Source organism: Osmerus eperlanus, chromosome 3, assembly GCF_963692335.1.
Source record: "Osmerus eperlanus chromosome 3, fOsmEpe2.1, whole genome shotgun sequence".
NCBI lineage: Eukaryota > Metazoa > Chordata > Actinopteri > Osmeriformes > Osmeridae > Osmerus > Osmerus eperlanus.
In genome coordinates this window covers 20,550,332-20,565,971 of record NC_085020.1, presented here as the reverse complement: position 1 = coordinate 20,565,971, position 15,640 = coordinate 20,550,332, and the positions used below count along the sequence as shown (strand labels likewise).

Here is a 15,640-nt window from a genome sequence, read left to right as displayed (position 1 = left end):
ATGTAAGACTACACACTGGACTGGGAGGGCGTGGTGTCTACCAGGTGACACACTGCATGTAAGACTACACACTGGACTGGGAGGGCGTGGTGTCTACCAAGTGACAGACTGCATGTAAGACTACACACTGGACTGGGAGGGCGTGGTGTCTACCAGGTGACAGACTGCATGTAAGACTACACACTGGACTGGGAGGGCGTGGTGTCTACCAGGTGACAGACTGCATGTAAGACTACACACTGGACTGGCAGGGCGTGGTGTCTACCAGGTGACAGACTGCATGTAAGACTACACACTGGACTGGGAGGGCGTGGTGTCTACCAGGTGACAGACTGCATGTAAGACTACACACTGGACTGGGAGGGCGTGATGTCTACCAGGTGACAGACTGCATGTAAGACTACACACTGGACTGGGAGGGCGTGGTGTCTACCAGGTGACAGACTGCATGTAAGACTACACACTGGACTGGCAGGGCGTGGTGTCTACCAGGTGACAGACTGCATGTAAGACTACACACTGGACTGGCAGGGCGTGGTGTCTACCAGGTGACAGACTGCATGTAAGACTACACACTGGACTGGGAGGGCGTGGTGTCTACCAGGTGACAGACTGCATGTAAGACTACACACTGGACTGGCAGGGCGTGGTGTCTACCAGGTGACAGACTGCATGTAAGACTACACACTGGACTGGGAGGGCGTGGTGTCTACCAGGTGACAGACTGCATGTAAGACTACACACTGGACTGGCAGGGCGTGGTGTCTACCAGGTGACAGACTGCATGTAAGACTACACACTGGACTGGGAGGGCGTGGTGTCTACCAGGTGACAGACTGCATGTAAGACTACACACTGGACTGGCAGGGCGTGGTGTCTACCAGGTGACAGACTGCATGTAAGACTACACACTGGACTGGGAGGGCGTGGTGTCTACCAGGTGACAGACTGCATGTAAGACTACACACTGGACTGGCAGGGCGTGGTGTCTACCAGGTGACAGACTGCATGTAAGACTACACACTGGACTGGGAGGGAGTGGTGTCTACCAGGTGGCCAGATAAACACCTAAACACGTTACGGTTTTTAATGAGACAAGTGTCCTGTAGCACCACTAGAGGGCAGCACTAGGACATGTCTGCATTGTGAACCACTTGTCTGGGCCTCCTGTTTGTGTGTGTCTGTGTTCACCCTACTACACTGAAAAGAAACACACAAAAAAAACCTCCCTCCCTCCCTCCCCCTGCCTATTTATCTTTTCATGTCTTTCACTCTCTCCCAATAGCTACTTTAAATTTCAAGTAGTTGATTGGCATGTTTTTGTTTGTCATTGTAAATAAGCCTGAGAAAGCTCTTCTACTTCTGGGGGGGCAGCACCCTGAAATGAGGTTTTGCAGGTTGGGATGTCTGTTAGCCAAAAGTCAAATCGCTCACTTGGGAGGTGTACAAGGTGGTTTACATTTAGCTTTTTATACTTTTTAAAAGATGCACGGTTTTGTTTGTACACATGGGCTCAAGCCCAGAGTGACCATGGAGAGAAGGTTGTTGCCATGGAGACAACCCTAAACCATCAATCATTGTTGTGGAGGAGGTTAGCAAGATTAAGCTGATGCGAAAAAATCAAATGGATGGGAAATATCTCCCCTCCTAACTCCTCCAATCTCCCCTCCCCGATCTTTCCTCCTCACCTCCATATATCTCCCCTCCTCACTTCCCCTATCTCTCCTCCTTCCCTCACCTCCTTATATCTCCCCTCCTCACTTCCCCTATCTCCCCTCCTTCCCTCACCTCCTTATATCTCCCCTCCTCACTTCCCCTATCTCCCCTCCTTCCCTCACCTCCTTATATCTCCCCTCCTCACTTCCCCTATCTCCCCTCCTTCCCTCACCTCCTTATATCTCCCCTCCTCCCCTCCTCACTTCCCCTATCTCCCCTCCTTCCCTCACCTCCTTATATCTCTCCTCCTTCCCTCCTCACTTCCCCTATCTCCCCTCCTTCCCTCACCTCCTTATATTTTCCCTCCTACTGTATATTTACCCATAATTCTAATAAGTCATGGAACCTACACATCTTGGCAACACCCATCATTTCTGCTGGCAGCATCAAGTTCAAAACAACTGCATTTCCTCATACATGAAGTTGGTTTCTCCAGAACAGAGGCTGACAGACAGACATCAGACATGAGCAGGAATGCTGTGTAGCCTACAGCTGAGGAGTGGATGCCTGTAGAAGAAGAGATTCATATCAGTTTTCTATATCAGTAAAACATTCCATCAGTTACAAAAAGAAAAGAGAATGACATTGTAAACATGTAATCATTTATAAATGAAGCAAGTCCAAGTCTTTCTACTTCCTGCAGAAGCTCCAGTGAATGTCACCAACTCTCTTTATCTCTCTTTCCCCCCCCTCTCTACGCCTCTCGCTCTCTCTGTCTCTCTCTGTCTCTCTCTCTCTCTTGTCCTCTTCTTTTGCTCTTCCTCCCTTCTATTTGTCTTTCTCTTCCTTTCTCTCCCCCCTTTACTCAATCCCTATCTCTGTCTTCCTCTCCCCACTCTCTCTCTCTCTCTTCCTCTCTTTGTCTGTTTCCTTTAGTCTCTCCACCCCTGCTGTAAGGGAGCCCTAGAGACAGTGTGACCCCCCTCAGTCTCACCATGTGTCCATCTCTGGGTTAACTTTGCCTCAAATGTTCTCAGACGAAACAACCTCTCTGTTACCTCAACCGGTTAGGCTAGCTCTGTCATCTGTTACAGGGAGGGACATGTTCACAACAACTGCATGTCCTCATTCCTGGCATGGTTTCTACAGAACAGAGGCTGACAGACTGATACACATCAGACATGAGAATGTGTTTAGAGTTTTGCCAAAAGAGTGTCTGATTCGACAAATTATTCTCTGGCCTTCCAAGAAGCTACGTAAAAAATGTACAACTGGTGCAAAATGCTGCTGCTAGACTAGTGACCAGAACCAGAAAGTATGATCATATAACATATGAAGCTTGCGCAAGTTCAGTCAGGCAAGACCGATCTCTGCACTCGGGTTTAATCGTAGTGTACACTTCTCACTCCCCCCGCTAAGAACGCCCTACCTTCCCCCCGTTTCCCTGGACGGGCGGTCACTAGGGTTCAGGTCGATTAGCGCTCCCGCTATCAATTAATGGTGTCACATGATCCGTGCCTTTAAATATGATTCTCTCCCTCTGTAGTTTGTCCATGCTATCAAGTGCGCGACCCTCCACCACCCCGTCGCCGCCCGGTTCCTGTCTCAGTCTTCGGCTCGATTGGTCGTCGGCTGCCGCCACCGCCACCAGTGTCTGGACTCCGTGGGGGATTCTTCTTCGGGCGTTGGGCAGGCGCCCGTTGATCCATATAATTCCCCGTGGGGTTCAAGCTCCAAACACCTTAGTACATTTATTAGTCTGTAATAAACATCTTTCACTCATCCCAGGTCTCTCCTGATTGAACTACTCTCGCCTCTCTACACTGGCTCCCAATCCAAGCCAGAGCTGATTTCAAAGTCCTACTACTAACCTACAAATCTCTCCATGGATTAGCACCACCATACCTCTCTGGTATCTTTGCACCCTATCACCCAACCGAGGGGGGCTGGAACAGGAAATCCCTTTTTGGTCTCCTAACCCTAACCTGCTGCACTAGTCCACACCTGACCAGTGGGGCCCTTGTTCTTACAGTAATAGAACTGGAACTGTTAGTTTCTCCTTGCTTTCTCTAATCCCTGCTCTCCTCTCTCTGTCCCCCTCCACACATCCCCTGTGGTGTGGGGGGTTTGAGTTGTCAGCACCTGCCTGGTCGTGATCGGTCTGTGACAGTCTGCCAAAGCTGGATCTAGTCGCCAAGTGGACATCGGTCTCCCTGACGGACAACAGCGAGTTCCTGGTCCCTTCCCTTCCTGTCCATCCTCCTGCCTGTGATGCTGCACTGCCTGTGATGCTGCACTGCCTGTGATGCTACACTGCCTGTGATGCTGCACTGCCTGTGACGCTGCACTGCCTGTGATACTGCACTGCCTGTGATGCTGCACTGCCTGTGACGCTGCACTGCCTGTGATACTGCACTGCCTGTGATGCTGCACCGCCTGTGATGCTGCACTGCCTGTGATGCTGCACTGCCTGTGATGCTGCACTGCCTGTGATGCTGCACCGCCTGTGATGCTGCACCGCCTGTGATGCTGCACCGCCTGTGATGCTGCACTGCCTGTGACGCTGCACTGCCTGTGATACTGCACTGCCTGTGATGCTGCACTGCCTGTGATGCTGCACTGCCTGTGACGCTGCACTGCCTGTGATGATACACTGCCTGTGATGATACACTGCCTGTGATGCTGCACTGCCTGTGATGATACACTGCCTGTGATGCTGCACCGCCTGTGATGCTGCACCGCCTGTGATGCTGCACCGCCTGTGATGCTGCACTGCCTGTGATGCTCCACTGCCTGTGATGCTGCACCGCCTGTGATGCTGCACCACCTGTGATGCTGCACCGCCTGTGATGCTGCACTGCCTGTGATGCTGCACTGCCTGTGATGCTGCACTGCCTGTGATGCTGCACTGCCTGTGATGCTGCACTGATCACAGTCCCCAGCCCTGTGGCTACCTCTGAAATACTGACATTTACCAACTGACCCAAGTTTAACACTGGATTTTGATGTTTCAACACCCATTGACAATCCTTGCTGTATGACTATGTTTAGCCTGTGTTCTGCTCCTCTCTTTCACCAACTGTCTCTGGAGAAGGGGATCCCTCACTGAATTGCTCACTGAGTTTTTCTCTGAGTTTTTCCTTGTCTTCCTTGAGGGTTTAGGTTGGTTGGGGGGCAGTGCTATGGGCGTATGTGAAGCCCTTTGTGACATTGCTTGTAAAAAGGGCTATACAAATACATTTTGATTTGATTTACACATATGCAAGTCAACTTGGGATGCACCGAATCCAGATTTTTGGGGTTCGGCCAAATACCGAATCCACTGGTTAAGATTCGGACGAAACCGAATACCGAATCCACTGGTTAAGATTCGGTCAAATCCGAAACCGAATACCGAATCCACTGGTTAAGATTCGGTCGAAACCGAATACCGAATCCACTGGTTAAGATTCGGTCAAATCCGAAACCGAATACTGAATCCACTGGTTAAGATTCGGTCAAATCCGAAACCGAATACCGAATCCACTGGTTAAGATTCGGTCGAATCCGAATACTGAATCCACTGGTTAAGATTAGGTCAAATCCGAAACCGAATACCGAATCCTACTCCCATCCTCAGTCCATTAACACAGTAAACACATTAAAGAAGTAACCAACGTCCACAGCAGTGTACACAGCAGTTTTTCATTTGTATAGAACAGGAAGACAAGTGGAAAAAACTATTTTGACAATTACCATATGCCTATGTTCCTGATCTCAAGATCCAATCAATATCCGAAATATTAGCCTTTTAGATTTCTTGAATTTCTTTCGGATGTTTCATACGCAAATGTTTTAACAGCGGAGATGTTGTGTATTGTTTAGGGTCCTTGCCACCACGAGACAAATCGGCATTGCAAATTGAACATGTGACTCGACTTGAATCGCCTTCTTTTGACTGAAAGTAGCCTACTGCCAAACAACACTTTTTCTGCTCACGAGTTCCATTTTCACTTTCTCTCAGCCTACTGCATTGAACGGTCCACCTACGCAAACACCTTCCTGTAATCAACGGCGGCATCATTATGTCGACCAGCGTAGCGCGCGTAGTGCTGGGCGTAGGGTTGGGGTTGGGCCGAAACTGAACCCCGTCAAAAATATTCGGCCAAATCCTAAACCGAATCCTGGATTCGGTGCATCCCTAAAGTCAACACATACACACACACACACCACACAGTGGTGTACTACATTCTCCTCCACTCACACTTACATACAGTATATTTACACATACATTACACTGATACAAACACGTTCACACATATACACAGGGTACATTCTCTATCTTTTTCTCTATCTCTCTCTCTCTCCTTCCTGTCAAGACTCAGGTTAAGAAAATGGATATCAAGTTTGAGTCAACACACCTTAACCAGGATCAAATCCTCCCCCTCTCTCCTCCTCTACACCTCCCCCTCTCTCCTCCTCACCCCCTCTCTCCTTTACCTCCTCCCTCCTCCTCTACACCTCCCCCTCTCTCCTCCTCACCCCCTGTCTCCTTTACCTCTTCTCTCCTCCTCTACACCTCCCCCTCTCTCCTTCAAACCTCTGCCTTTCTCCCATCCTGTTTTGGCATGCATGCACCCTTACATAAGAAAGTTCCAGTAATGAGACTCCAAACAGGATCAACTGGTCCAAGCATAAGTGTGTGTCTGTGTGTGTGTGTGTGTGTGTGTATGTATGTGGGTGTGACACATTCAAATATGTATTGTATGTTCATGAACAGTACCAATAACAACACCAGTAAGAGGAGTCTTTAATGTTGGGATCAGATGAGTACAAGGCAGCACTACAGGTGATCAGACTGTCAGCATTACAGCAGACACACACATAACCTGATGGAGCACAGAGAGGAGGCTGAGGGTGAAACCAGAGTTTTATAAAGGTCAGTAGAAGGTGTTTATTCATATGTTGGAGAGTGAAGGATTTACTGTCAGTCCAGAATAGGTTATGAGTAAGTAAATTAGCATCTCTATTCCTGGTCTGATGTGTTATCCTTTGAAATACTGGGAGGAGTCAGGTGGCTGAGCGGTTAGGGAAGCGGGCTAGTAATCAGAAGGTTGCACAGTGTACATTCTCTATCTTTTTCTCTATCTCTCTCTCCTTCCCGTCAAGATTCAGATTTTTTTTAAAGATCTAAAGTGCGAGTCACAACACGCCTTAACCAGGATCAAATCCTCCCCCTCTGTCTCCTTTACCTCCTCTCTACTCCTCCCCCTCTCTCCTCCTCTACTCCTCCCCCTCTCTCCTCCTCACCCCGTCTCCTTTACCTCCTCTCTCCTCCTCTACTCCTCCCCCTCTCTCCTCACCCCGTCTCCTTTACCTCCTCTACTCCTCCTCTACTCCTCCCCTCTCTCCTCCTCACCCCCCGTCTCCTTTACCCCCTCTCTCCTCCTCTACACCTCCCCCTCTCTCCTCCTCACCCCGTGTCTCCTTTACCTCCTCTCTCCTCCTCTACTCCTCCCCCTCTCTCCTCCTCACCCCCTGTCTCCTTTACCTCCTCTCTCCTCCTCTACACCTCCCCCTCTCTCCTCCTCACCCCCTGTCTCCTTTACCTCCTCTCTCCTCCTCTACTCCTCCCCCTCTCTCCTCCTCACCCCCTGTCTCCTTTACCCCCTCTCTCCTCCTCTACACCTCCCCCTCTCTCCTCCTCACCCCCTGTCTCCTTTACCTCCTCTCTCCTCCTCTACACCTCCCCCTCTCTCCTCCTCACCCCATCTCCTTTACCTCCTCTCTCCTCCTCTACTCCTCCCCCTCTCTCCTTCAAACCTCTGCCTTTCTCCCATCCTGTTTGGGCATGCACGCACCCTTACATAAGAAAGTTCCAGTACTGAGACTCCAAACAGGATCAACCAAGAGTGAGGGGTATATGTTTGGACTTGAATAATATATACAGAATGTTCCATGAACAGTAACAATACCAACAGCAGTAAGAGTAGTCTTTAACGTTGGGATCAGATGAGTACAAGGCAGCACTACAGGTGATCAGACTGTCAGCATTACAGCAGACACACACAGAACCAGATGGAGCACAGAGAGGAGGCTGAGGGTGAAACCAGAGTTTTATAAAGGTCAGTAGAAGGTGTTTATTCATATGTTGGAGAGTGAAGGATTTACTGTCAGTCCAGAATAGGTTATGAGTAAGTAAATTAGCATCTCTATTCCTGGTCTGATGTGTTATCCTTTCAAATACTGACGTGTTTGTTTATCAGCATAGATCCTAGGCTGCACAGTATACCATTATTTAATTTCCATTAAACATGTCTCGTGTGTCTGTAAATGTGATCAGAGGCTACTGTGAGGATGTACTGTGTTATCAGTAAACAGTGGCCAGGGAAGGAGACAGACTATGACATTTAACAAGAAAACTACATGTGTAATCAAGGGTCTATTTAGACTACTTTGGTCCTTTATAGACTGGGGAGCTAGTGCTAACAGCTTTTGATTGTCGGTCAGAGAGATGGCTAGCCCATGACAACCCATGATGACAAACTTTCATTGTCAATTGTCAGGCATTCATGACGCACCGCAGAGTCCAAGACAAATTTCCCTGATCGGGAAAATAAAGTTCATCGTATCGTATCATATTCAATACACCATCTAGTGTACACCTGTTCCATGTGTTCCTCTGTGCATTGGTGAATGTTTCATTTGCACTGTGCAAGAGTATCCTGAGCATTAGAAAGACCCTGATCAGAGACAGGGCAGAGAGAGGAGGGTTCTGGCAGGGCAGGTGATCAGAGACAGGGCAGAGAGAGGAGGGTTCTGGCAGGGCAGGTGATCAGAGACAGGGCAGAGAGAGGAGGGTTCTGGCAGGGCAGGTGATCAGAGACAGGGCAGAGAGAGGAGGGTTCTGGCAGGGCAGGTGTTCAGAGACAGGGCAGAGAGAGGAGGGTTCTGGCAGGGCAGGTGATCAGAGACAGGGCAGAGAGAGGAGGGTTCTGGCAGGGCAGGTGATCAGAGACAGGGCAGAGAGAGGAGGGTTCTGGCAGGGCAGGTGATCAGAGACAGGGCAGAGAGAGGAGGGTTCTGGCAGGGCAGGTGATCAGAGACAGGGCAGAGAGAGGAGGGTTCTGGCAGGGCAGGTGATCAGAGACAGGGCAGAGAGAGGAGGGTTCTGGCAGGGCAGGTGATGTAGGCTGCAGGTGAGGGAGGACAAACATCCAGAGTTACAGTACAGAACACAGAACAGTGATAATCATGTGACAGGGTGACAAGTCATGTTTCTGGAATGATTAGGGGGGATTGTACATCAGACTGGCAGAGGTTTTTAAATAATTTGTTTAGATCACGTCGTATTTACCCATCATTCTTATAAGTCATGAGACTCACAACTCCACCCAACACCCATCATTCCTACTGGGAGCGTCAAGTGAAACTGCATTTCCTCATCCATGTCATGGTTTCTACAGAGTCCTGTAGCACCACAGGACTGGAATGTAGAAATGGGTAAAACCAGATAGATGAGAATCAAACTAAACTCTACAGTGGAGATAGAGAGGGGGGAGGGGTGCTGAGTGACAGGAAAATGACATTTTCTTGAAGAATTATTGATAAATACAAAACGTCATTATGATTAATGTGACAATGAGGGTTAAGGGTTAAGTTTACTCATACATTGAATGGTTTCAATAGTACCTAAACAGGCAAGAATGGAATGTGTGGTGAGAGAGAGAGATGGAATGTTTTACTTGGCAAAACTCACCAACCAATCATATTGTGCATCATTTTATTTCATACCAATCTCAAACATAAGATACATTTACCAACACACAATACTACAAAATCAAAATGTTGTGAAGTGTGAAACAAAATGATTCTGAAAGAGAACAACAATACTTGTGTGGGCTTTTAACATACTAATTTAGAAACATCTTTTGTCACTTAAAGTCTAGTTTTTAAGAAATGTTTGAACTTTATTTTACTAAGCAACACACAATACACTCTCTCCAGTGATCCACAATGGCCACAAGTAATACAACGCACCTGTTGAAAACTCTGGAGCAGCTCGGGGAAAAGGAACTGAAGAAGTTTAAATGGTTCCTGCAGAATGAAGTTCCAAGTGGGTTTAATCCCATCCCAAAGAACAAGTTGGAGAACGCTGATGAACTGGACACAATGGAAAAGATGGTGGAGACATATGCACTCAAAGGAGCTCTGAAGATCACTGTGGAGATCCTGAGAAAGATGGATCAGAATAATCTTGCTGAGCAGCTGATGGGTAAGTGTTCTATGGGTATTAGTATTATTTGTTTCCCAAATTGGAAACAAAAACAACAATGCTGTGATAATGCTGCAATCTCATAAGCTGGTATACATTATATCTAGAAATATGTTGTATTCACTGTTAGAGATGCAGTGTAGAGGATATGTTGCCCTCCTTTCTGTGTCTGCAGTGTTAGTCTGCATGACTATCACTTAGGACTGCAGACACTGTAAGGACGACTGACACCCTTCTCATAACTAAACAAGGTGACATTATATTAGTGGTAGTCCAGCACGCTAACACCAACCCCAGTCCACACAGGACAGGAAACCCAGCACAGACACAGGACATGCTCCTTACATGTTACCCACAGCTCCACAGAGTGGAACACCTGAGAGGATGAGACAGCCCTGACTCTTCCTGTCTTCTCTCTCCTCACAGGTGTCAGTGGTGCTGAGGAGGCTGGTGGGAACAGTTCAACTTCCTGTCTTCCTCAGGAAGTCCAGGGTTCCTCCAACACGACTGAGACTGGAGGCCATGCTGCTGCTCCTGGTGGAAACCCCTCAGAGCCTCATGGTACATAAGAAATGATCATGATGAAATAGACTGTCATGGTACATAAGAAATGATCATGATAAAATAGACTGTCATGGTACTTAAGAAATGATCATGATGAAATAGACTGTCATGGTACATAAGAATTATATCAATAAAATAGACTGTCATGGTACATAAGACATGATCATTATGAAATAGACTGTCATGGTACATAAGAAACTAGAGGGTACAATTTCTGGGGAAATTGTAGGGTGTGCTTGCTTGCATTGGTTGCATAGGGGTCCGTATTTCTGTATATTTTATATAAAAATGCATACTTATTATTTATAAAGATTACATAGATTTAAAGCATATATTTGTTGCTGCTCATTTACAACTCAAAATACGAGTGAAGTGTAGAATGAAATAGATGTCTTCTCATTTCCCCTGCAAGAGGCAGCCTCATAGCTGAATCAAAACGAATAAATTTGGCAGACCGGTGTAAAAATTGACCTAATCTCTATGATTTAAACGTCCTTTTAAGTTTTCCCTTCTCGTGATATTTTCAGGCATTTAGCCTACTCATTGCATTCATTCATTAATAAAGAACCCCCTTTGAAGATTATTCTACGACGTTACCGGCAGTAGAAGATGGAATCGCGATTCAAACAGTACCATCTGCTAACTGAAAATATGCCCCCCAAAACGTAAATAAGCTTGACATTTATTTAGTGGAAAATCGCTCATTCATAAAAAGCTCACTGGTAGCGATCATTGTCAGTAACAACGCAAAATGCGATATAGCCCTGTGTGGAGAAGCTGCCCCGGTAAATTGTACTACTACGGTACAGTACTAGACTACTGCTGTGTTCGTCTTGGTAGCGATTGCGTTGGTTGAATTGGATTTAACGTTCCGTTGTACGGTTTAAGCTGAAATTAATTATTTTCATGAACAGATTGACAACGTTTAGGCTGTGGCAATGAAGTTCAGGTTAGTAGTTAGATAGACTTTTGATTTAAGTAAGGGGAGTGCCGAACATGTTCTGTCGCCGTTTGATTTCCTAAACAGCTGTGTAGATGTTTTGGTAGTGTCTCGCGTAGGCTACAGCGTGTCAGTGAGCAACACTGGTTTGAAACCTCAGGTAATGATAATTTCACCCACAAATCGTTTACTTGTAATGTAATGTCATAATAAATCCTACAACAAAAATGTATTTGTGAGGAATGTTTATTTTAACGATTGAAAACAGATGCATCATAGACCACTGTAGTATGTGTTGCCCGGGCAACAGAGGCTAATGTCATGCTAATGCTTCAGTGAAATAGTAGACTACCGTTTCCGAAAGTAGATGTGGGCCTACTTCCTTAATAATATCAGCTAATATTGTACGTTACATTTCACAATTGTCTTTCACATCACAAAGTAAAATGAGTAAATAGTCACCCTGGCCTTTTTGCTTGTGGCGTTTCTGCAGCTGCCTTGCAGTAAAGCTATAGTTAGCCTAGCTATCCCCCAAGTTAACAGATGCGAAACGAATGTTCTGCTACAGGTAGTCACGCGTGTTTTCGTGACGTTAGTGACGTTAGTAACGTCAGTGACTGTGGCTAGCAAATTAGCCACCGTTAGCTTCACTTTTCGCCACAAAAACTTAACTTGAGCCTAAACCATGCAACGGAACGTAAATCCCAATAGAAGCAACTCAATCGCTACCAAGACGAAACTGTTGACACCTAGGTTGTCTATGTAGGCCAAATATTGACTAAGTTTTAGGGGGGCAAAAAGAATAATAATAATAATATATATGTGAGAGAACAAAGGTTGTGCCCTTGCCGAAGGCAAAGCACACCCAATAATATATATGTGAGAGAACAAAGGTTGTGCCCTTGCCGAAGGCAAAGCACACCCAATAATTACAATCATAAAGACACCATACGTACATACACATTTTAAATCTTGTAATGTAGAGGCTATGATATTAGGCTGCTAATTCACTTTCAAATTGGGATATCTTAATTGTATTTGAATTATATGAATTAATTCAAATTCAAGTTCACATGTGTATGTTTTTTCTGTAGATAAATATACAGAAATGTTCAAATTCAAGAAACGCAAACATCAAAGACTACTAAAATCCAAGTATGAAGAAATAGTTGATGGGATGAAACAACATGGCAAGAAAATCTCCCTGGACAGTATCTACACAGAGCTCTACATCACAGAGGCTGGAGGTGGAGAGGTCAACGACCAACATGAAGTGCGACAGATTGAGGGAGAATACAGGAAGATTAGAGGGCCAGAGAAAAAAGTTGAATTCAACGACATCTTCAAATCCCCAGATGAACAAGACAAACTCATCAAAAGAGTTCTGACCAAGGGAATTGCTGGCATCGGCAAAACGTTTTCTTCACACAAGTTCGCTCTGGACTGGGCAAATAAAAAAGAAAACCAAGACATTGATTTCATTTTCCCACTCCCTTTTCGACAGCTGAATTTGTTGAAGAAAGAGAAGCGCACCTTGATTGGTGTAATTCAAAAATGCTTCAAAGAAATGGAGAAAGAGTTTCTTGAAGCCATGTTCAGAAAGATACAAGAAAACAAGACAGAATTGAAAGTTCTGTTTATCTTGGATGGTCTTGATGAGTTCAAGATGACCCTCAACTACGAGAAGTATGAGAGCTGTGATGATGTCACAGAGCCAAAGACCATAGATGTGCTGCTGACAAACCTGATCATGAAAGATCTGCTTCCTTCTGCTCTCCTCTGGATAACGTCCCGACCTGTCGCAGCCAATCAGATCCCTGATGAGTGTGTGGACCTGGTGACGGAGGTACGAGGGTTCAATGATGATCAGAAGGATGAGTACATCATGAAGAGATGCAGTGATGAGAGCCTGGCCAGGGAAATCATCTCACACATCAAGACAATAAAGACCCTCTACATCATGTGCCATATTCCAGTCGTCGCTTTCATTATTGCAACAGTTTTAATAAAGACCTATGGAAAAAAAGAGATGCCCAGGAATCTGACTCAAGTTTACATACACTTCCTGGTTGACCAAGTCAGAAAGATGAATGCGAAGTACAACGGGAAAGCGGAGACTGATGCACTCTGGGACAAGAATAACATTAAGATGATTCGATCACTGGGGAAACTGGCTTTCACACAACTGGAAAATGATGAACTGATTTTCAGCGAGGCAGATCTGAAGAAGTGTGGCATTGATGTTGAAAAAGCTGCAAACTGCTCTGGGATGTGTACAGAAATCTTTTCAGAAGATAAATGGGATGGTGAGGAGAAGGTGTACTGCTTTGTCCATCTGACCATCCAGGAGCTTTTTGCTGCTCTGCATGTGTTTCTGTCATTCATTAACAACAAAGTGAATGTAATGGAAAAAAACATTCTCAAGAGACCAACCTTCTTCAAACCAGCTGTCAGATTCTACGAGAGTGCTGTGGACAGGACCTTAGAAAGTGAGAATGGACGACTGGACCTCTTCCTCCGCTTTCTCCTGGGCCTCTCAATGGAGTCCAGTCAGACTCGCTTGACAGGTCTACTGACAAGACGCAACACAGAGAGCCATGAGAAAACAATCAAGTACATCAAGGAGAAGATCAGAGAGGATCCCTCTCCAGAGAGATGCATGAATCTGTTCCACTGTCTGAATGAACTGAATGACCATGCTCTGGTGGAGGAGATCCAACACTACCTGAGCTCAGGACGTCTCTCCAGTGAGGAGCTCTCATCTACACAATGGTCAGCTCTGGTCTTTGTGTTGCTGACTTCAAAAGAGAAGATGGCCGTGTTTGACCTGAAGAAATACTCCAGATCAGAGGAAGGTCTTCTGAGGCTGCTGCCAGTGGTCAAAGACTCCAAAGCTGCTCTGTATGTATAAGGCATTAGATTTTTTAATGATAATATTACAACAGCACATATTGTGATAGTGTTTGATTATCATATGTTCCTATAATACAAAACACGACTCTGATGATGTCTCGTGTTCTCCTTATGTCATGTAGGCTGAATGACTGTAACCTCTCAGAACGGTGCTGTGAAGCGCTGGCCTCAGCTCTCCCCTCCTCAGATCTGACAGAGCTGGACTTGAGTAACAACAACCTGGGGGATTCAGGCATGAAGCTGCTCTCTGCTGGACTGGGGAATCCACTCTGCAAGCTGGAGACACTGAGGTCTGTATTCATGTTCAACATGACACAACTATAGTTATAATCTCACACCACGCACTGAATCACACACTGGTCGTAAGTTTGTGGTCTGTTAAAGGTACAAGGGGTCCGGCCAATGAATAGTCAGGGCAGTCAAGGGTCGTAATCCACAAGGCAGAGTCATTCAGGTACAGGGCAGCAGGCAGGTTCGGAGTCAGGCCAGGCAGGAGGTCAGGACCAGGGGACAGTGTTGTAGTCAAGATCACCTAAACCGAGACCAAGGTGTATCGAGACCAAGAACAAGACTTTTGGGGGTCGAGACCGGGTCAAGACTAAGACCAAGACTGGGCGATACCGAGTCAAGTTCAAGACCAAAGCAGGGCGATACTGGGTCAAGACCAGACCACTCAAAACACACAAGCAGTAGGGTTTGACTCGGTAAAAAGTTAGATTTGATCTGTAACTGTGTATTTGAACTAAAAATTAGCACTCTCAAAGTCTATTATATTTAATGCATTAGTTTTTTTATTTTCTTCGAGGCGGATTAGTACTCTGCTTTCACATCTTTCTCTCACCCAAGTGAAGGAGCGCGGTACCGCAATGTTTAACTTAGCTTTATTAAGCCGGGAGAGATATGCAGCTGACATGAGTTAACGTTGAGGTAACATAACTTTATATTCATCATTAGCTACATAGCTTTAGGTGGTCTGGCTCGTTATCACAAACAAAATCTGCCAAGCAACTTAAACAAAATTTTAAATGCCGGTTTTATGTAGGCCTAGTCCCAGCCTCATCAGTGAGCGTCTCTTTGCGTAATTACACAAGGTGTGTTTTCTTTTGGACGTTGTTGTAAACTATTTGTGGTTCAGGTCTGCATCCCTGTTCAACATGACACAACAACAGTTATAATCACACCACACACTGAATCACACACTGGTCGTAAGTTTGTGGTCTATTAAAGGTATAAGGGGGCCGGACAAAGAATATTCAGGGCAGGCTAGGTTTTTCATCCACAAGGCAGAGTCATTCAGGTACAGGGCAGCAGGC

General features: G+C 46.1%; 2 protein-coding genes across 2 annotated transcripts in view; both read left to right on the top strand.

Moving 5' to 3' along the window:
- LOC134017785 (NACHT, LRR and PYD domains-containing protein 12-like) overlaps positions 1–15,640 on the top strand; it is a 114,701-nt gene that overhangs the window by 65,640 nt on the left and 33,421 nt on the right. The window lies entirely within an intron of this gene.
- LOC134017798 (caspase b-like) lies at positions 7,426–11,628 on the top strand. The gene is made up of 3 exons (XM_062457829.1): positions 7,426–7,760; positions 9,643–9,910; positions 10,337–11,628. Exons 2-3 carry the CDS (start codon positions 9,652–9,654, stop codon positions 10,477–10,479), a joined length of 402 nt encoding a protein of 133 aa, XP_062313813.1. The 5' UTR covers positions 7,426–7,760; positions 9,643–9,651; the 3' UTR covers positions 10,480–11,628.